The 23,152-nt window shown below is 36.8% G+C and overlaps 2 protein-coding genes across 3 annotated transcripts in view; one reads left to right on the top strand and one right to left on the bottom strand.

Moving 5' to 3' along the window:
- Positions 1-23,152, top strand: part of LOC117214802 (calcium/calmodulin-dependent 3',5'-cyclic nucleotide phosphodiesterase 1-like) — a 96,028-nt gene that overhangs the window by 29,005 nt on the left and 43,871 nt on the right. The gene's annotated exons all lie outside the window — the stretch shown is intronic.
- Positions 6-11,648, bottom strand: LOC117214803 (alpha-glucosidase-like). Its single transcript, XM_033461153.1, has 8 exons — positions 11,396-11,648; positions 8,114-8,301; positions 5,862-6,131; positions 5,180-5,431; positions 4,647-4,832; positions 4,002-4,203; positions 1,382-1,724; positions 6-816 (listed from the first exon to the last, which is right to left on the bottom strand). The coding sequence occupies exons 1-8, from the start codon at positions 11,631-11,633 to the stop codon at positions 681-683; spliced, it is 1,815 nt and encodes a 604-aa protein (XP_033317044.1). The 5' UTR covers positions 11,634-11,648; the 3' UTR covers positions 6-680.

Raw genomic sequence — 23,152 nt, 5'->3', positions numbered from 1 at the left:
CGATGTAATCGCTGTCCAAATATTTATTTGTATTTCGTAGAGCGTAACATTTTCCAATTTTAAGTGCGTAAGTATCCTTACAATTATCGCATTTACTTTTCAAGTTTATTTACGACAGAGAAACGACTGTCTAATGATGCGGGAAAATTATCGGTAGAATAACTCACTCTACTCTGTCTCGTGTAATCCGCTAATCGGTGTATTACGCTCGACAACGCGAGATCTTATCGCGTTAATCGCAATCGTAATTATTCGTACAATTCAATTACAATTTGATAACATGTTGATCGTTTGGTTGTAATTTTTTTACGCGTTAAATACTTCGTGTTGTTCGATTGTTAAACGTGACAGATATATATCACTTACGTAACATATTTGTACTTCTTCGAATCTCGATTGTGTTTTTAATAACTCGTTACGCTTCGTTCCAGTATTTTCAGTGAACATCGCAGTTCACTTTTATAGAGCAGATCCTGAAGCTGTTTTAGTTGGAATCAAGTCCGTCCTGAAGAAGCGAACTGTAACGTTCATGAAACACGGGAACAAAGTACAACGCGCTAATAAGAACGCGATGAAATTCGGCAAACCACAAATGCATCATCGAATAAGCTTAAAGTCTAAAATTCACATATCACATAAGTCTACGAGTAAGTACAAAGCAGACAAACTGTTTTTATGTTTTACCATGGGAAAAGGGAAAACAACACTGCGAGTAGAAGAGATATGACTGAGTAACTGGCTAAACTAGCACCGGACGAAATCAGAATGACGGCTGCATGTCCAGGAAGTTCGATTATCGAGTTATTAACCTGGGTGCTGAAAAATAAATTATTCTTATGTTACTAATGCTGCATTCGATGATTGAAACAATTAATAACAATCGAAATTAATAAATTGAAATAATTAAAATTAATATACAGCGTAAATAGTGGTCTGAAACATGTAATTAATGCCAAAGATGCCCTCGTTAAATTGACTTACTAACGTAACGAACGATTAGTCATTGAAATTGTAAAGTGCAATAAACACATGCGATAAATATCCCGTAATTTCTATATACATTTACAGATACATTCCAAATTTATCGATATAATATTCGATACGTGTGTCCCATTGTCATATTAATGAAATTTCAAAATGCTTCGTATGACACACATAATATATTTATAAAGAGTTTCTATAAATTCTCGAAAATTTTCACGAGCCACTATATGTATGTCCTGCTACTTACATTCGTCGAGAATGTTTTGTCCCTACGGACTTAAATCATACTTATACTTTATTCAAATTATATCGATTGATTAGACTTTATTCAAAATGATCTTAATGTTTGATTAGAATATACAAGCAAAATTCCATTCGAATAATTGTTTTCACTTACCCTGGTTGTTGATTGAAGTTCGTGCTACCGAGTAGTATCTTAGTTGGATTTTCGCTCACCCTAGTTGAGCCCAATTGCGTCAACTTCACCGAAGTTTTGTTATTTGAAATATTGATCAAAAGCGATACAGTTTCTGTTTCGTTTTCTCGCAGGACGGCGAGCACATATTTTGATATATCTTTCGTTATGAGAGAACCATGTTTCAGCACATGTTCCTTTCGTAAATCGATTAATTTAGTGTAAAGCTGATAGGGAGAATTCTTCTCTTTCTCCTCTTTCTGTAAATTGACGTCTTTGAAGTTCTTGTTGACGGGTAGCCATGTTTTTGTGGTGTTACTGAAACCTACGAATAGAATTTGAGCTTACCAACTGTTACATACCTACGTTAAGTATAATATCTAATGGCTTAATCTAAGCTTTCTGGATTCAAGTATTTGCTATGCTATATATTGTTTCACTCATAAATCCCGTAATAAATAAGTAAATAAAATTTGACAAACGATATTAAATAAAAGTGAACTAATTGATTCTTAACAGAAAATGTCACTGCAATGTAACTGCAATTGAAATAATTAAGCAGTTACACATATATGTAATTTCCGCCGATTTGTTTACGAGCTTGTCTAGAAACGAGAAGGATTGACTGCTAAAATAAAAATGCAGCTGCACGTTCCAGTAATTTAAATATATCAACAAAACGCAATTCAAAACGTATTATAAATTCACAGTCTACTAACATTTGCAGTAATAAAACATGCTGCATTTATGAATATGAGACCATTGAATATGAAAGCTACACCTTTCTTTCTCTTGAAATAAATACAATTTAAATATCGGAATTACCCTTCAATCGTTATTGAACTGTAGGAAGGAATTTCAAATTCACCGCTAATCCTACAAAACTAAAAATTCTCCTAGCGATAAACGGAAGTAAAAGGTAGTAGATAGAAGAAGTTGTATCACTTCGTTTCTAAATAGTTTTTAAACAAAACAAGATCGAACACACACACACACATATATATATAGTGGTAGATCTTATATCCATTAAATTTTATCATGGAACGTTTCATGTCTCAAGAGTGTGTTGTCGTAATAAAAACTTGTTATCAAAATCAATCAGAAAGTGGTAAGAGCTGAGCTCGATTGACTTCCTTGTCCGCTTGATTTAACAATTCTAGATGTTTTCTATGGAAGTATTCGAAGTGGACGTCTGCGAAAATAAATCCACCACAATTAACAAGTGGAGGGACAACATCCCCGAGGAAATTGAACGAACAACGCAACGAATATGTGAAAATATTATGGAAAAGGTAAATGGAAAAAAACACATCTGATTTTGATATCATACTTTTGATATCATACTTATAAATACAATAATCCCATGATAAAATATCGATAAAGGGTATGTTAGATATAAGTTTTATCAAAAGTTAAAGATTCGAAATATCTTGCTGCTTTATACTATACTGATCATACTTATACTGTTTGTAAGTGAAATATATATGTCGGGTTTACATTAGAATTAGGGTTAGGGGCGTGAAACGAATCTTCGTTTGGGTTACACGTTGTCGTTATGCAATAGAGAAGACATTGACTAATGCAAATACGATTATTATAGAACCGGACAAGTAACCGTGGTAGTTAGGTACTCGAGAAACTATTGACAATGATCTTAGGTTCAATAACGAATCCGCGGTCGACGCGATGATAGATGAACGTACTCACAAAATCTAAGTCGGACGCGTAATATTCACTGGTCATAAGGGGTTACTCTTTTTCATCGATGAGATCGCGAGCGGGAATGACTTTCCCGTCCCGATGATGCCACAGAGGAAAACTATATTGGGGTGTGTCTAAGGACACGAGATCATCGGATTCGTCGAGAAAAGCCTTCGTTCAGAAAGTAAGGGAAATTGGCGTTGCTGCTAATTGGTCAATCTCCATATCGGTGGTTAGAAAAAGATGCTAGCCGCCCTCGAGGGAAAGTTGCTAGTGGGAGACGCCGCTCGTTGAAAAATAGGTCTCCCCTATTTTCCCGTAGTTGGGACAAAGACTGTTTGTCTGTTTGAAGGACTTTAGTTGACTAAATCTTAAGATTTATATCGGGCCCTCGAGCTAGCTGAACATGTACTGCGGAGACGCATCGACATCTGGCAATCATCTTACTCGAAGAATAGGGTCTGCGTATGGCGAGCTACGGGACAGAGACCGTTGGAATGTTTACTGTCGAGTGTTACAACTATTTTCTTTTTAAGGAGAGCTATAGAATTATTCCATGTCTTTGTTAGACAAAGCGTTCATCCCATGACCGCGGCTACGTTCGGCGACTGACTGTCGCCTCGAGCCCAAGCTCGTTATCACAACTCTCGAACAATTACAATCTGATTGAATAACTACAATTGTTCAATTACAGCTATAGTAGACTCTAGGTTACAATGTTGCGGGATTATCCAAAATTCCAAAGGCTCCGGTGTTGTTTCATCTCCGACATATATAAGAGATGTTTTTAAATAATTTCGTTTTTAAATAATTTTTAAACGAAGGAGGATACATATAAATACGTATCTCATCCTATCTTCTTTACATTATCACAATATCATAGACTAAAATGTGTATTCACCTGCACTGGTAGTGTTATCCCATTGGAATGGTGATCGACAGCCATCGCGAACGTCGTATTTTATTTCAGGTATATCCACCATGCCGATTTCTTCTCCATAATACGTAACCGCAACTCCGGGCAAAATCATCTCCAGCATTATCATTTGATCCGCCCTATCAGGATAACGTGAGCCAAGACGAACTCGATCGTGGTTTCCCATCTATAGAAATATAATTATGTAAATATACTTTCAATGGAATAGACTGGCGCACTAAATCCAACCGGATATTTAACATTCAGCATTTGTTCAATATTCTTTATTCTATGATATTTATCTTCGAACCCTTAAAGTTATACATGCTTTTCAGTGAAAAGCGTCAGTTTCATTTCTGATCAGACGCGACAAAAATTGTACACAGTTGATATTCTTTTATCAGTAGTTAATTCGAAAGTATTACGTAGTCGAAAGAATATTGTTAAAATGACAAATTTAAGCGAATGTTCAGGATTCTAATCGCCTTCTTATCTCTAAATTAACAGAGCAGATTTTCCTTGTTCCCCAACGAATCAGAATTTCTCGTTGTTTGTCTTATTCGTTGGAAACAAGACGCGTATTCAACGTTATTAAAGACTCTTGTGTGACTTGATTAAAAACTTACGTACCACCCAATTTGCGACCGCATTCTGCGGCATTTTATTTATCCAACTATCTATAACGTTCTTCAACTGAGTGGCGTTGGAATTTGCATCGGCGTCCGTTATAAATTTGAAATTGAATGGGACGTGCGAGCCGTAGTTGTAATACTTGATCGTGTTCGATAAAGAAGTATACGCCTCCGTCAGAAGCACCTGTAACATTAAATGTTAACACGGAGACGGGCTACTTGGGTAATAAGGTTTCTGCGATAGGACCAAATTCGAATTAATTGGTTTAAATGTTGAAAATTTTATCCGTGAAGTATTCTACGCTTTCTACATTCTGTTGAAGATAAAAAGGTGCAGGATCGAATATTATCGAAATCTCGGTACCAGCGAAGCTATCGAATCTCATTGACACATTCAAAGATTAAAACTCGGAAGATTAAAACCCGAAAGAAGAAACTAAAATATTAAATATTGCGAATTGGCAAAATTGAAATAGAATATAGTCCTCAAAGCAGATAAAATTATTCAAAAATATATCTGCTTTCTCTTACTATCTCGTCACGACCATTTTTTTCCGCATATTCGTCCACGAAATTTCGCCAGCTCTGTACTAATTGGTAAGTTTCATTCTGGTCTTTTGTATAAATGTGATCGTAATAGGCGTGATTAGTTTCATTGAGGCTGGGATCCACGTGTTCAAGTTTTGGTTCGTTTTTGGTTATGTCATTCAGCTCAAACAAGTGTGGTACAGCATCTATGCGGAACCCGTCAATTCCCTTGTCCAACCAAAATTTCATTATGTCCTGCGAAAATAAGACGACCATATATGTTTCGCGCTGTTAGAAATAATTATTTAAAGATAGAAAAATAGATTCATTGAAATAAAAACGGTAAGCTTATGACAATGACGCGATCGCATCGTTCTTGCTATAATCTAGCAGATACTAATAGCCAACGTGGAAGATTCTCGATTTGTCATGAAAAATATATTGGATAAAATGACGTAATGATCTTTCTCAATTTCTAAATCTGTGCACAAAAATCAGCCCATCGATCGTCGATATCGATGCCTATCGATCTAGCGTTACTTTCTTTCTATAGACTATAGGTTGTAGTAAAACATAGAATAGCAGAATCGAGAGCTACTAACAAAAACGGTAGTCAGAATGGAAAGAAATTCGCGGTCTCGTCGAATCAATTTGAATTATATTAACGTAATCGATCGAGCTATACCTTCATCTCTCGCTGTACGTCCGGGTTTCTGTAGTTCAAGTCTGGTTGTGAGGCTAAGAATTGATGAAAATAGAGTTGTTTCCTTTGCTTGTGATACGTCCATGCTGATCCATTGAACACGCTGACCCAGTTGTTAGGCGGTGAAGTCCCGTTTTCTCCTGTTCCATTGACCCATATATAGTAATCCGCATATTTTTTTGTGTTATTAACGCTTTTTTGGAACCAGAGATGCTGGTCAGACGTGTGATTAGGAACAAGATCTAAAATAACCTGAAAAATGAGGAGAAAATTATCCGTATCCTTTACGATTACTAACGATTTTGTAAGTCCCTATGAATATATCAAATCGACGGATGGATTGTTTATGTTGGAAAAGCTAAAAATCGTGAAGTACCAACTATTATAATTATGACGGTGCACTGTCTTATATTACGCCTATTACATTATACCGTTATATTTTATTATATTATATATATATCATTTACCAAAGTAATTTTGAATTATTTATATGGATAAAGTGAGGCACGAATCGGTAACCGCGATATTTGAACGAGTGCTGATAATTCAACAAACTCGGCTATCAAAGAAATGCTTATTAGCATTGAGACAACTGCTATTCATTGATATTATAATATATTTTGTCTCACCGCTATGATAACAGGTATTTTCAGATTTTGTCAACATAATTTCTATGGTAATATTAGGTGAAGTAAAAAGTTCTGAGCGCTTTTTCGCTTTATTTCGACGATGAAATTAACATAGTCAAGATTATTCGATTTAGATTAAATATGCGCCGTTTTGTTCGATTACTTTTGTCCATTTTGAAGGCAATTTCATAATTCCGCGGTTGAAGAAGTCCTCGTCCCTATTGGTAAAAAACTTGACCAGCTCATTTTCACAAGCCTCTCTTGAGGCCAGTTTTGTACCATCAAGAAAATTTTGCAAAAACTTAAAAAGGTGATAATCGCTTGGTGCCAGGTCTGGACTGTACGGCGGATGCGATAGAACCTCCCAGCCAAGCTCTCGGAGCTTCTGACGCGTCGTTAAAGATGTGTGCGGCCTGGCGTTGTCTTGATGGAACACAACACCTTTCCTATTGGCCAATTCTGGCCGCTTCTGGTCGATCGCCTGCTTCAGTCTGGTCAGTTGTTGACAATAGAGGTCCGAATTAAGTGTTTGCCCCGATGGGAGCAGCTCATAATGGATGATTCCCTTCCAATCCCACCAAACACACAATAAAACCTTCTTGGCCGTTAATCCACGCTTGGCGATCGTTTGGGCCGGCCCACCGCGATTGGACCACGATCTTTTTCGGCTGTTGTTCTCGTATGTGACCCATTTTTCATCGCCAGTCACCATCCGCTTCAAAAATGGGTCGATTTCGTTACGTCTCAACAAAGAATCGCAGGCATCAATTCGGTCCAAAAGGTTCTTTTGCGTCAATTCATGTGGCACCCATACGTCGAGCTTCTTCTTGAGACCAGCCTTATGCAAATGGTTCCAAACGGTTTTCTGGCTAATCTTCAGTTCCTGGGCAATGGAATAAGTGCTCACATGCCGGTCCGACTCGACGATTTCCATGATTTTATCCACATTTTCGACGATTGGCCTACCAGAGCGTGCCTCATCTTCGACGTCCATATTACCAGAACGGAATCGTTGGAACCACCGCTTTGCTGTTGCATTCGATACTGTACTGGGTCCATAAACAGCACAAATTTTTTTGGCCGCCTGCTCCGCCTTTTCACCTTGGTCGTAGTGGTACTGAAGAATGTATCGAATTTTCTCTTTTTTTATCTCCATTTTCGAACGCTGTAACACACAACTGGCTTCACCGAACACAAAACTGACAAAGAACCTTTTTGATGCGTAATATCACCTTGAAATCGGTGTATACTATGACTCGATGCGATGTGCACATCGTGAGATATGGCTCACTAAAGACATCTAGCGAAAAACGCTCAGAACTTTTTACTTAACCTAATATTATTGCTTTATTGTATTATGGTAAATGTTTGTTATTGTCGCGTTGAAAATATGCTGATATGCATCGCAATTCGATGTTATACAAACGAGCAATAAATTACAATCGTTAACGTAACTTGTCTTTAAAACAAACTCTCGTTCTCCACGTTCTTCGCGCGTGTTGTTTAATTGCTTAACACGATTCAACGATGTTGTACGATTCGATTAAGATCAACGATCAAATGTAATTCATTTATCGCCATTCGCAAAATTTCATTTCGCTTTACCTTTAAACCAATTTTATGAGCCTCTGCCAAAAGATTCTCGAGATCTTTTAGAGTACCGAAGACTGGAGCGACGTCTCTAAAGTCTGATATGTCATATCCGAAATCATTCATAGGGCTTTTATTGATCGGTGACAGCCAGATCGCTGTTACTCCAGTAGAATTGAAATGCTGAAGTTTGCTGGTAATACCTGTGAGAAAACCAAGTACAATTTTATATCAATTCCAACGATTATAGGAATACAAATGGAGGATATTCTTTCGAACGATACTGGTAATCGATCAGGATGAACTTTGATAGATATCACGGAATGGGGTGGATTTAATTACGTTGATTAATTACATTATGTTAATTAATTAAACGAAATATTAACATAGAAACTACATTAATATCATTCGGTCTTCGAGTTTATCAGACTACACCGTTCTAACATAAAAGTCGTATATTCGTTCAGCGATATAAAAGTCGGAAAATGAACTTATGATATTTTTCTTGTGTAGTCTTCAATCGATATCAATTACTTCCTGCCAACAATATCTACTAATTCTAAGTATATATGCAAGACTGTTTGATCAATGTAAGATCAAAGGTCAAAATTAAATTAAAGAACTTCGTTTCAAATACATTTTATATATTGGCAATAATTTAGAATCGTGGAAATATTTATGAACAGTAATGCATGCTCAAGCAATATTTCGATAAATGTTACGGATAATATGATGAAAAAAATAACATTGTAAAATTCCACCGTTCGATACACAGAATAGTATGAAATCTTTTACCTTTTTCTTTTGCATCGTATGATTAGATAAAGTTGTGAGATATGAGATATCAGTGGATGTTTATATATACAGCTATTCGAAAAATGTCATCTTATCTATAAGAATATATTTATGAAATCGATAATACTATAGATACTAATACAATATCGTGTAGACTAAAGACGAGCGATACATTGATATAGGGAAATTTTTTTCGAAACGTTGATCTTGACATTACATTTTCAAGCTTATCAAAAATGATAAAGTGTATGTTATTCTAAACAATCACCATTGAATAGTTTCTCCATGTTAGTGTCGACTACCAATTGTATATGCATACGCGTTAAAGAAGAAGCTACGTTATAATAATAGCTTTTACTAAATTTTATGTATTTACTATGTCATTTGTATGTATTTTACTATTAATCACGTTGATGTAATTTGTTACGATTCCGAGTATCGTTTTAATATTTAAAAAGACACATCCAAACATAATTTATTAATGTCGTAATCGATGTTGTTACAGGTAAGTGAAAGACGCAAATAATGGTGGCGTCATACGGCAAAGTAAGTAACAATTTAATGTAATCTTAGAACTCATTAACGCGTTCTAATCTGTATATAAAATTAGAAACGAACCGATACTTCTGTGTAGTTCGTTGTATGCCGTGAAATCTATCAAATATTATACTTGAAAAATCGAAATTGTTGTATAATGAGAAATTGTAGTATATTAGAAAAAAATAAATTGCTTTAAAACGACTAAATTTCGACTGTAGTTAACAGACATTTCTAAATAAAATTTGCTACACTTTATTTTACGTTTTGCCCATTAGCATGATTTATCATTAAACGTCGTACAATTATTGTCGTGTGAATCTCTAAAAATTTGCAATCTAAATATCAATATTAAATATATAAATACTGGAAAGCTAGATATTTCGTTAATAGATATTACATATTTGTAGAAAGATGAAAATAGGAAAAATGCCAACTACAGTCTGACACGCGATTATTTAAATTAATTCGTTTTTTAAATAAATAATCATCGATCCTACCACTATCTCGTTAGTCCACCGTCGTAGGAGACATTTTCTGGGATTCGACACATCCTTTTAATTACTATCGAGCATTCGAAGACCGCACGTTACATCACGTACATGAAAGAAAGGAAGTATGATGCTAGAGGTGCAATTAAATATTACGGAACTGTTTTTATCTTTTGTTATCGTACGCCGTGCTATTCTTGCGAAACGTGTACAGAATTAAAGAATTAAAAGTAAAGGATGTTACTTGAAAAAATACACAAGGATGTTTGCAGAGTATTGTTCCATTTATCTAGTAAGAAAAAACTGTTCAACGTATAAATCTCCTAAATATTTTATTGCTTACTACTGCCTCATTCTTATTTCCTTCGTTACTATAGAAAATCACTGTTACTTTTTACTGTTAACTGGGAATAACCGCTGATATCATAGTAATTAGGCGAGGAATCGAAACCTTGGATTGGTTCCAAGTTGCCAACACTGTACACGAGATGCCCAAGTGTTTTATGCATCACTTAAAATATCGTTAACCACTAACGATACTACCGTTAGACACTATAATTAATTTCAATATTAATTGTACGATCGGATGAATCATTAATTTATTTGTTGGTTAATTAAGCGGAACTGACACTAACCATTAACAAAATTATCATCACTATTTATACCAAGAATTCATAATGTAGATTTATACAGTCTTTCGATTTCTCTGTTGGTTTCCACCGACAATTTTTCAAAGGAACACCATTTACACCTGTCAGCTTCGGCCATTGTAGTTTGCAATTATGACGATACAATCCTCAAGAATCTCGTTATTACACTTCGTTAGATGTATATGTCGCGTTACGAAACTTCCTTCCATGAACACTTGAATCGCGATCTTTAAATGACCATGTCTTTTATTAGTTGATTACTTTTTTAGGTAGTTCGCAGTATCGTACACTTAAATATATTTTCTATGGCTTAGACGTTTCAATTTTAGCCTTATTTGCCGGCTTGAAATCTTCTACGAACCTAATTCTTATTCCCTGAGCATAGTGTGTAGATATGGTGTGAATAAAGTTAAAAGATGTGACAAGAAATCCGAAATTTTAGTTGTCCAAGCACAGAGTAAAATGATCACGAGAGAACGAATCAAACGTTACAAGAGAGAAGAATGGCTACAGGAAAGAAATCTATAGGAAGACTAATAAACAAGATCGTATAAAAATTTCAGAATATTTCATACACCACTGCGTCCGTATCCAAACTTTTCCACCAGTTAGAGTATATTTCTCATTAATTATCGTTAATAATTAAATCACGAATTTATTCAAATTACATCTTATTTATTCTAGCTTTTCTGAATCGCGATTATTCCACATCTGTCTCGTCTCGATATTCTTTAAACTGTCTGAAATGATGCAACGAACGGTTCGCGTGCCACGGAACGTTACCAGATACCTGAACATCCTAATGTTTCCTACGGATTTCCTACCTTTCAGGTCTCCAATGCCATCGCCGTCTGAATCCTTGAGACTCCGAGGATACACTTGATAGAAAACCGCATTCTTCCACCAACCCTTGTTCTTGATCTCGGCGGCGGCCAGGCCGACCGCAACGAGAAGCACAACCACCACGAAGCTGATGTTCTTCATGATTTGAATGATGCGGCGCGCAATCACTCGGCTTCTTATATGCCAGATTCGATGGTAAAAAAGAGCAGCGTATCGCATGTTCTTATCAACAGAGCATTGAGAAAAGTCGAGATAAATAACATGATACCAAAGAAAAATCGCGCGATGATCGAGCAATTTGAATTATATGACGTTCTACCTCTTCACGGTTCGTGTATCTTTTACAATAGGATATTTTTTGTAATTACATCGATTAGAATTTATCGAATATTTTCTCCGTCGTGACTCTAAGTAATTTCACTTGGAACTTGCGCTCGGCTTTAGTTTTCGAGATACTCGTAAAAGTGTTTTTCATACTTTTTACTTTGCTGTGTAGCAGGGGAACGGGTAGGTTTGTGGAGGAATGAAAAATAAAAAAGAACGAGAGAAAAGAAAAGAAAGTTAGAGCGAGGTTTATAAATGGACATGAATATGGCTTGCATATGTTTGCACCGCTATGCGTTTAAATATGTATGCATTATTGCGTGTTTGTATAGTTTCAATTTGCAAGTACAGGAAAATAAAGAAGGAAATCGTTGTTCAGATTGGCTTAACTATTCGATAATTTGTACAGTGACTCAGTGACTACAGAAAGTATTTGCACACCACTGTGTTTATTATCGCACTTATATGCTAGTTGATTAGATCCAACTATAGTAAATTTCGTATCATTCAATAGTACTTTCATATAATTGCAACAATTTGATACCAAGCAAAGGAAATGTAGAACTTAAGAAAAGAAAAATGCTTCGTTAAAAAATACGTGTATGTGCAAAAATATTTTTTTAACCACATACTTCAGTAATCTATACTTTCTTTATTTAATATTTTTTAGTTTCACTTTAGGTTTGGGTTAGCTTGGGTTAGCTTGAATTAGTCTTAACACTAGAACTACCACACCAGTCAAATTGACTGGCTTTACAATTTTATTTTAAAATTCCTACTTCGTGTTATATTTTTTTTCGCAATGATGTAATGACTTTCGCAACGATAACTAAAAGAATAATAGAATGAATTTTATTTTGTTTTTTATGTATTCGAACGGAAAATAATCTTGTATCAAGGCTACTTATATCAATACCAGTCAAAATGACTGGTACTCGTCAAAGTATAAAAGGATCCTGCAATCTGTTTATCGAGCCCCAGTTAACCAATTTCCTCGTTTTGTACAACTTTGCGCACGTATTTTTCAAATTTTTATCGCGTATCATTCGATGTGATGATATCAGCTATCAGAAAAATTCCGGATCGATCGCTAGATCGCTAGATGCTAACGCTAAAAATATCACAGCAGTCAAAATGACTGGCTCTAGAATTTTATAAATGTGTCAACCCTCATTTAGGGATCCCAGATGGATTAATGTAGTATCGTGGACGAAAGGCCTGGGAAATATCGGGCGAACTATGAACAATGTCGCGAGAGCCGAGGCGCCGTCGGGCCCATCAATGTGTCATCGGTCTTTTCAAGTGCATAGTTTCGTGGAAAAGACCTACGTGACCCTGGCCACGAGCGTCTGCAGAACACGTGTGCGGTGGGCCTAGGAAAAGGGCAATAGAATGCGACAATAGTTAGTCGAAAAGCAGAGCGCGAGTCGAGAACGAGAGTGCGAGTCGAGAAGCCGAGTGCGAGTCGAGCGGAGACGGAGGTTGCGAGTGGCGTTGCCGAGAGAGTGTGGATTGCGCTGTGTTCTGTACGTTTGGTATGAATAGTTCAAGTTAAGCCACAATCGTCTTATCTGTCTGATTAACATCTCTATTGTCCACTTTTGTAAACATATTACATCACGATATTACATATTTTTGGGGGCTCGTCCGGGATTGGACAAGACAGAAAACGAAACGGTTTAACAGAGCTATTCGAGCTAGTTGTGAATTTACCGGTACGCGGTGCGGTAAAAGACGATATCGTTGACTGTTTAAGTTTGTGTTGTGTGAAAAATGGCCAACGTCGGGGACGAACGATTGTCGGGTGAAGAGGGTTCGACGCTGGAGGAGCTGAGGAATAAGCTCGCGCGAATGAACCTCCCTATATCGGGTGCGAGGTCAGTGCTGATTGCAAGGCTGAATCGGGCGTGTAGGGCTGGACAATCGTATCGTAAGGGATCGACGGGCGGTGAAGAGCTAACCGGTCAACGAGATTTAGAAAATGTACAGAGAGCTGAGCGTGATTGCAACGAAGATGAGGATGTTGAGAAAATGAATACGAAGGAGTTGAAGGAGCGCCTCGCTAGTTTGGGTTTAAAAACGACGGGAAGAAAAGTAGAGTTACGCGCACGGCTACGAGCGGCCATGGATGGTAACGACATATCGTCGGAAGAAGAAAGCGACGACGAAAGTGAGGATGAAGATGACAAGAAAAACGCAAGAGGATACAAGAGAGATACGCGAAGGGTGCATCAGGACCGTGACGAATGTTGTCGAAGGGCATGTGTTGGTTCGACACTGAGTTTTAGAGACGTCGAAGATGCATTAGAGTCGTTTAGTGGCAACAGAGGTGAAAATGTCGAACGATGGTTCGAGTCGTTCGAGGAAGTCGCTGATACGTGCATGTGGTCGGATGGGCAGAAGGCAGTCTACGCGAGGAAGCTGCTGAAGGGATCAGCGAAAATATTTGCGAGCTTCGAGTGTCACGCCAGGACTTGGCATGAGTTGAAGAGGGGGCTAGTGAAAGAATTTTCGAGGAAAGTCAACAGTAGGCAAGTTCATCAGAAACTTGAAGAAACAAAAAAGGAGAGTGATGAAGCATGTTTGGCTTACATGTACCGCATGCTCGAGATAGCCAGCCATGTGGACATGGAGGAGGAAGCAAAGGTGGAATACATAGTAGATGGAATAATCGACGACGAGAACAATAAGGCTGTATTGTACGGCGCTACGTCAATCAAAGGGTTGAGGAAGAGGTTAGTAATGTACGAAGAGCAGAAGAGTCGCAGAGCAAGGTCGATTATGAAGTCGGCTAAAACCCAGAAGAACGGCGGGAGGCCCAGACAATCTGTAGACGCAATGAAGAAAAGAAGATGCTCCATTTGCGGTAGTGAGGATCATCTAAGAGTTAAGTGCCCGGAGAAAGGAAAAGGTATGAAGTGTTTCAAATGCAACAGGCTTGGACATGTGGCGGCGAATTGTGCAGCGCGACAAGTAAAGACTTACGTAATCTCAAGACCGGAGAGGAAAAAGTACGTGAAGGACGTGTCGATAGATGGCTGCAGGTTTGTCTCGTTAGTGGATACAGGTAGCGACCTTACGTTCATACGAGCGGATGAGTATGTGAGGTTAGGATCACCACCTCTGGGAAACTGCAAACTTAAGTTTGATGGTTTTGGTTCCGCTGGCAATAGTACCTGGGGTGAGTTCACAAGGGTAATGACGGTCGACGGGTGCGACTTTACTGTCACTCTGCATGTTGTCTCGAATAAGGTAATGACAAGACACAGTCTACTCTTAGGTACCGACTTTTTAGACCAGGTAGAGTTGCGAGTCAAACGGGGCGAGGTGATATTTTTACGACTCGACGATCAGACCGACGGTCACGAGGACGCGCCGGATGTACTGAGGGTAAACGCGATAGAACAATCCGACGAGATCGACTTGTCACATGTACGAGAATCTCATTACCGTGAAGCCATTCGGGATATTATTAAAGGGTATAGGCCGGAGAAGAAGCGAGACGTCGGAATAACCGAAAAAGTAGTTTTGGAAAGCGACAAGCCGGTAGCGCGAAGACCGCGAAGACTGGCGCCGTCGGAAAGAAAGGAAGAAGATGATTTGATGGAAGCGTGGACAAACGAGGGTGTCATCAAATCGTCAGACTCGGAGTATGCGAGTCCGATAGGTGTAGTTAGAAAGAAAGATTTGTGTGTGCGTGTGGCTAGATGGGCCTTGTTACTAGGCGAGATTAAGTATCAGGCGTGTCATCGGCCGGGGAAAAGTATGCAGCATGTAGATGCTCCGAGTAGGAACCCCCTGCCGAGCACTATGTATGTAACGGAGAGTGAAGACGGGCTGATTGCACGGTTGAGAAGGGCACAGAACAAGGACATCGAAGTCCGTAGGATTTTGGACGCCGCAACGTGCAGTCAGGCCGATGGGCAGGTAGTAAGAAACAATATTTTGTATAAGGAGTGTGAGGACGATGTGCTAATAGTAGTATCGAAGGCGATGCGGGCTCAGGTAGTCAGGCAAGCGCACGAGCGTGGGCATTTCGAGGTTACCAAAACAGAAGCTATGGTCAAGAAGGACTCCTGGTTCAAGGGGTTACGCGAAAAGGTCGAACACGTGGTGTCCAACTGCCTTGACTGTAGCCTAACCCAACGAAACATAGGTAACCTAGAAGGGAACCTGCGAAATTACAAGAAAAGAAGAAAGCGTGTGAAGCAGTACCGAAGGGACCCGCACACACCTCGATTTTATGAAACCTTGGGTCCTAAACGCCGAAAGTGACGCATCTGATGACAGCGAGATAAAAGGCAACATCTGAGGGCAGATGTTATTGCAGGATGGCCGAATGTAGTATCGTGGACGAAAGGCCTGGGAAATATCGGGCGAACTATGAACAATGTCGCGAGAGCCGAGGCGCCGTCGGGCCCATCAATGTGTCATCGGTCTTTTCAAGTGCATAGTTTCGTGGAAAAGACCTACGTGACCCTGGCCACGAGCGTCTGCAGAACACGTGTGCGGTGGGCCTAGGAAAAGGGCAATAGAATGCGACAATAGTTAGTCGAAAAGCAGAGCGCGAGTCGAGAACGAGAGTGCGAGTCGAGAAGCCGAGTGCGAGTCGAGCGGAGACGGAGGTTGCGAGTGGCGTTGCCGAGAGAGTGTGGATTGCGCTGTGTTCTGTACGTTTGGTATGAATAGTTCAAGTTAAGCCACAATCGTCTTATCTGTCTGATTAACATCTCTATTGTCCACTTTTGTAAACATATTACATCACGATATTACATTAATAATACCAAAAATCTACTACACGACATGGAATTGCTTCTGTAAGAAAGTAATAAATCAATAAAAATAAAAATATTCTATTATTACGTATTTTTTAAAGACCAGTCATTTTGACTGTTTTTGATAGAAGTAGTTTCGTGTTAACTATCGGTAGTTCTAGTGTTAAACATTTAAAGATTATTATTATTAGATACTATCTTAAAAGTTAATCTTAGAAATAAAAAATTTAGACACTATTAGGTACGAAGTACGTAAGATGTTTAAGACGTCAATTGCAAAGTCGAGTAAGCTTCACATTGTGCACGATTCAGAGAATTTTAGTCGCCCGCCTTACGCTAAATTTCGCAACGAGGAAACAGCAGATTCGAAGCGGGATTCCGCGAAATTCGAAAGAAAAGTTGTGTTGCGCGGAGATTTTATAAAACTTGCACTTGTTGGTGTGTGCCAAGAAAATTGTTGAAGGCGGCAAAGAACGAGAAAAGAAGTTGCCAGCTCTTTTTGCGCGGTGGGTAATTCGAAGTTGTACCAAAGTTTCCTCTGTCCATATTGCAACGAAAGAACATGTTTTCTATTGCAACCAACGAACCTCGAGTCAAAATTGAGAAGAATATTTGGAATTGTTGAATTTTACAAACAGAAACAAGTAGCAAGCAATTGGAACGTACAGTGGGAAAGACTTGTTATGCCAATTCACGAGCAAAATGCTACTTTATTTTAATTTCTCTCGTTGACATTAGTTGCAAGAGGAATGCGGCTGTTTATGAATTTATGGTAAATTTAGACGTATAAACATATCCAAGATAAAGTGATTACTATAATATTTATTGTGTAAAACAAGCCTTTATTTAGATTCTATTTCTGTACGATCATAAAGATATGAAATTGCACAGACATCTAGTTATAAGTAGCTGTTGATACAGATGGATGATTATGAACTTTTTTAGTTTCCAGTTCTTAGTTATGATTACGTCGTTTTAAAAAAGTCTAGCTCGGATCGGTCAAGTTACTTTAAGCGACTTGAAATCGAGTCACTCGACTAATGAAAACAAGCGTAGGAACTTGAATGAATTTTTTGCGTCAAGTAAACAATAATTTGACATCGGTAAAGTGTCTTAATAATTACTTCAACTCACATTGCTACATTATCGTAATATTATTAAGAACAACGATCAGTGTTTACGGATCAAGTAGTTGTAGATCAAATGATAATATAATTTTTTCTACGACTAAAACGAAGAAATCAAAATAGGATATTCGTTGTAGAATATTCTGAGAATCCTAAAATTAATGATAATATACGGCGATTATTGAAAAAAGAATTTTCGATGATTCTTTTCTAAGTTAATCTTGTTTCGTCCTGAACATATGATCAGCCTTCAGAACGTACCTAAACCCAAGAAGCACAAACGTTAAATGGACCAAAATTCAATAACAACGATCGTGTACAAGATTTTATACAAATTTTCTTTTCGTCAAAATGAACAAATTTTTTTACATAAGAAATTCCAAGTTACTAAATACGCAAGGAAAAGTTATATTTTATAACGGGCATTAAGTTATTTTCTGAGCTTCTTTAAAAGAGAAATGAAGCTCGTGTATAAAAACGGTAATTGCTTATGACTCAATCAAATGAAACACAAAACTGAGATGAAAGAGAGAAAGGGTAAAAGTTTTTGTCGCTATTCTTTTTTAATACGTAATTCAGAAGGTGGTAGTTATCTTTAACAAGCGATCTTGGAGCCGCAGCAAAAACATATTATACTCTGGAACAAATTACTCGCTGTTCGCTCTTCTATTATATTATAATAACTCAACTTTTTTAACTGGCAATCGGATCCAATGATATTTGCCAGAAGTGGCTTTATAACAAATCCTATAAAAAATAATCAATCGTATCTGCAATGAATATTACGAATTGATTAAACTGTGAATATTCGTATGTTTATGAGCAATGTGAAAGTGCGAGAACGTACAGAAAAGTCTAGAAATGTATATTGCTGTTTTAAAGTTTGCCATATGTTAGGATTTCAATAGAAATAATGGCTTGCTTAAATAAATAAATATCTTATTCGTTATATTACTCCTTTACAGTATTGAAATTGTAACTGTGGGATCCTGTTTTAAAATTAAACGTTTTAACGATACTATTTCTTCTTCCTCAGGAAAATGTACAAAAACAGTTGTTCCGTTCGAAAAGCAAATTGTGCTGCAAACTTTTAAACGGCTGTATATGCGATATGCAACGATATATAAAATATTTCAAGTAAAATACTATTGTAAAATATTGATTATATTTAGTGTGTGGGACAAATCTATCTTGCATTTTTTTAGCTATATTCAAAAAATCTATATATATATATGTATCTGTAGTCTAATGATAAAGATGACGTCAGTCTGCAATCTATATCTTAAAATTCTATACTAACGGAACACGTGGCAAGCATATTTATTCGTCTATCTTGGCTCTTATTACCTAGAATACACCCTATATAGATTTTACGCTTCTCCCCTTCTTATTAACGCAGAAATGTAGTAAGTTTATTGGTTTTAAAACACACTGCTGATGTAATACTTAATCATACTTGTGCAAGATACTATTTTTAAATTATTAATGATTAGATATGTATAAGCTTTATTGTTTCAATTTCTATAAGACGATCTTTAAACATTTCAGATAGAAGACGGTAAATATATAATGGTGGAAAATGTACAGTTCGAGATGTTTCCAGGAATATAATTTTTTCAATGTTTCTAATGGACAAGATCATTAGAACAATCTAATATTTAGTAACTTTTACACATTTATATTAGGCGTGAGCATTATTTAGATGAAATATTTGAAAAATGATTATTTAAACGGTTATCGTGTTACTTGGGCAGATGTTACTTCGAAATAATTTATTTCAGCGAATAAAACGATCTTTCTCGGAATAATTTTATCATTTAACTGTCAAACGAAATAGATTTTTATTTTAGCTAGCATTTATACTTTTGAATAAATATTTCCTGAAATGATTTTCAGGAAATAATTTTCCAATAATTTTCCTACCTATTATCTCACAATCGGATACGTATTACACAAGCATAAGTGAAATTAAAATAATTTCAGGAGTAGAACGTTGTTAACACGCACGAATGTACGCCGATAGTCCTGTCAGGACAAAATAATTTATTCAACATCAGCAAATTTGCAACATAGCGATCGTAGTTTCAATGAGTCGAGAAAGTTTGCGATAGCATTCTGAGCACGCTGATGTTTCTGATGTTTCGTCGCTATTAAAAGTATAATGGTGTCACGGTGCTTATGACGGGTAATAGTAGGTTGTATTTCCAAAATTCGAAAATGGAATATCATGTACACGATACTCATGCGTAGTCGAGATACAAAATGATATTCATATGTAGATGAGATAAAAATCGCACAAACGAATTAAACGTACAACGAAATTCCACGATTTTTTATTATAGTCTTCTAGGAAATATACGATAATTTTAAAGTGGATTTTATATCGAAATGATGAAGTCGAACAAACACGCAATGACACTTATAAAAATTAATTGTTGAAACGTATAAAATACGATTTATTTAGTATTTACTTTCGTCAGAAAGGAATTAAAAGAAAATTATCTGTATAGATAACGATCTATTAGATCAATGTACAGGTCTATAGTACGTGTGTTACAGGAAACAGATACAGATCTTGCAAAGTTTCAATCATTCGTTGTGCATAATCATGAAGCTACAGCGGTGCAAGCATATTCTTTGTTTTAGTTTGAACTTGGTACGATAGGTAAAGAATTAACAATAGGGAGCCGTTCTCTTGTTATAATTTTGAAAGTATAAAATATTAATTATATTATTTAATATTGTAATTAATATTATAATAATTTAATAATAATAATATATAATTTAATATAATAATAATAATATTAATTAGAAAATTTTTAATAATTATTAATTACAAATATTTCGAAAACATAAATGTTTCGATTAAATTGCACGATGTGTCAAAATACTTGTGCCTGGTAGTATTTCATTTACTCGCGAAAAGAATACAAATTTCCGAATATTGTCATTTTTCTTTGATTCGACGATATCTTATCTTATCGTATCTTTCGAACAATGTTCATTGATATAAAGTAGATACCGAAAGCAATCGAGAAATACGTACATTGAAAACATAATCCAGCGGCGCATATGTATATTTTGGCAAATGACGTAAGTTTATTCAGCAGCGTACTGAAAGTTGTTAAAAATCAGAAAACCGTATAAATGTGCGGGATTACGCCCCATACAAACCATTCGTAGCGAACAGTGATATTTTTTACGTTTTAGCCGGAGAGCAAAAGGATAAACAGGTGATCCTGTTACACGAAATAGAATTTAAGCGAAAATATTGGAGCATCGCGCATGATTTTATCTCTGGCTGGCGAATTTTAGCTTCTGAATAAGAAACTTTTCGATTTGACAAGCGTATGTTAGTAAAGGTAGTGAATATTTATTTTACGACGAATAATTTATTATGTTATTGATAGGTAGAGCGTGCAGATTTTTCTGCATTTATGTGAAATTCAAAGGTATGAAAATATATAAAATATACAAAGTATTCGTAACAATTTTTAAGTGAAATAAATATTCAAAGTCTATCTGTTCATTAACTTTCATGTAAATATTTCAATGGTAACATTTTCCACATTTTCTTGTAAACGTTACTATTGAAGTAGCTTTTAATTTTCACCGTTTAGTTTAATTTCTCATCGAAAGTTTAAGAGTTCCAATAGGGAGAAAGAATCGATACGATCGATAAATACTCGATTCGTTACAGTGTAAAAAATGTGTACGTGCGAGGAATAAAACGAAATTCGTATGCAAACATCGTTTTCCTTTGCTTCGTCTAGATTGCACGATTGAATCAGTTGTTGCAGCGACTTGCTTCCAAAATTCTCGGTGTTCGTTTCCCAAATGCATTTGCACGAAAGAAACAATCCACTATGTTGCTTGCATTATTAAATTTTTACGTTTCCAACGTTAATTTCCCTTCAACGAAACAGCACACGTGTATAACTCTAAAACGCCCTAATTGTGATTTTCATTTCGTCCTACGATTCATCCTAATTACGACACATTCTATTTTAAAGGTATACTTGTCTGTATTAGAATAAAAAGTAAATTTTCCTTTCTGCGATTCTGGTTTGTTCTCTCTTTTAAAGTTTCTCTGGCGCAAATGAATATAGAGGGAAGAACTCGTTTCATAAAACATAAGAAACAATTCTAAATAATCAAACAGTCACGGCAGCTCGATACGTAGGAAACTTTGATACATACACATTGAAGTTGCGACGACGAACGAATGTTATGTCTTTCGCTGCACAGACAAGTTATATAAGAGTTTCGGAAAAAACCAGGCCCAAAATTGGGACATTCTTTAAGTCATTTTTTTTTTTTTTACGATCTTAACTTATCTTCGTATGTCCAAAAAGTAGTTGGAAACAAGCCATTTTACAAATTCAGATCAGCGGAACGGTATCTAAAACAAAGTATATATCACGTTATGGTATGAAAATTAAGAGGAAATTGCCGAATGTTCTGAAATTTAGCTAAAATTATTTATATTAATAATCAGACAAATTTTGTGCATAAAAGCTGTGTATGTAGAAAGAAGAAATATAATTGGCTAAGAGTTGTATTAAAAAGTTATACACAAGAATGGAACAGCTTGTTGCGAAAAGTCAGAAACACCCGATATAGAATTATAATATCGGTGCTCGGCAGTGATAGTGACACGACTGAAAGTATTTCAAATTCACTGTTACTGAGTTTACATTATGTTTGTACTCTTATCATGTAAAACGGTATATTTATAATTCCATCAGCTTTGCATCAGAATGCAATATTATTGCAAATGTCACTACCAACGTGGTCTTAGTCTTGCAACAACACCGGCTTATCTTCAGTTGTTTTGTGACGCTACAAGTGGAAGGTTGTACTGCATTCGCAAACAGTGGCATACCTTGTGTTAAGTCAGCCTTACAGTGTCGTTGAAATGACTCACGAAGGTTTCCTTGTAAATTAAATAAATCCTCTAAAATTTACGTGTTTTGAATTGTACCGCTATCAACGACAAACAGCGACACGATACATCGATATAGATATACAAATTTCGATCGACTTGAAAAGTTTCGTTCGTCTTCCTACTCGACCGTGTTCGCTTTAGGACAGCTTTCTTCGTCGAAACGATGGCGCGTTTTCGAGCACCCAATTTCGCCGGTTGTTTCACCCGGCCTGCATGCGGAATGAAGCTCGAACGGCGAATTTTTTAACGGTGAATTGAAGGAAATGCCCCAAAGCAGCGACCACGGCCGCCTCTCGATCGGTCAGGAATTTTGCGAAAGTTGACGAGTGAAATTCTTACGGGCTGAAACACGAAATCCACCATGGATATTCAGCGACGATTATAATTGGCAAGCTGATTGACGTGGCCACATCGATGGGGGAACCGATACGCGGCCGCTTCCGTTCACGCTCTTAGGCCAGTTTTACCTTCGGGTAAAAAAAAGTGAAAGGCCGGTTAATCGAATCTGGTCCTCGATTCGTATCGTGAATTTCGGCCAATTTAACCTGTGGCTGTCTCTTCGGT

This window comes from Bombus bifarius, unplaced genomic scaffold (genome assembly GCF_011952205.1).
Source record: "Bombus bifarius isolate JDL3187 unplaced genomic scaffold, Bbif_JDL3187 scf7180000009243, whole genome shotgun sequence".
NCBI lineage: Eukaryota > Metazoa > Arthropoda > Insecta > Hymenoptera > Apidae > Bombus > Bombus bifarius.
This window is presented reverse-complemented; position numbering and strand designations above follow the sequence as displayed.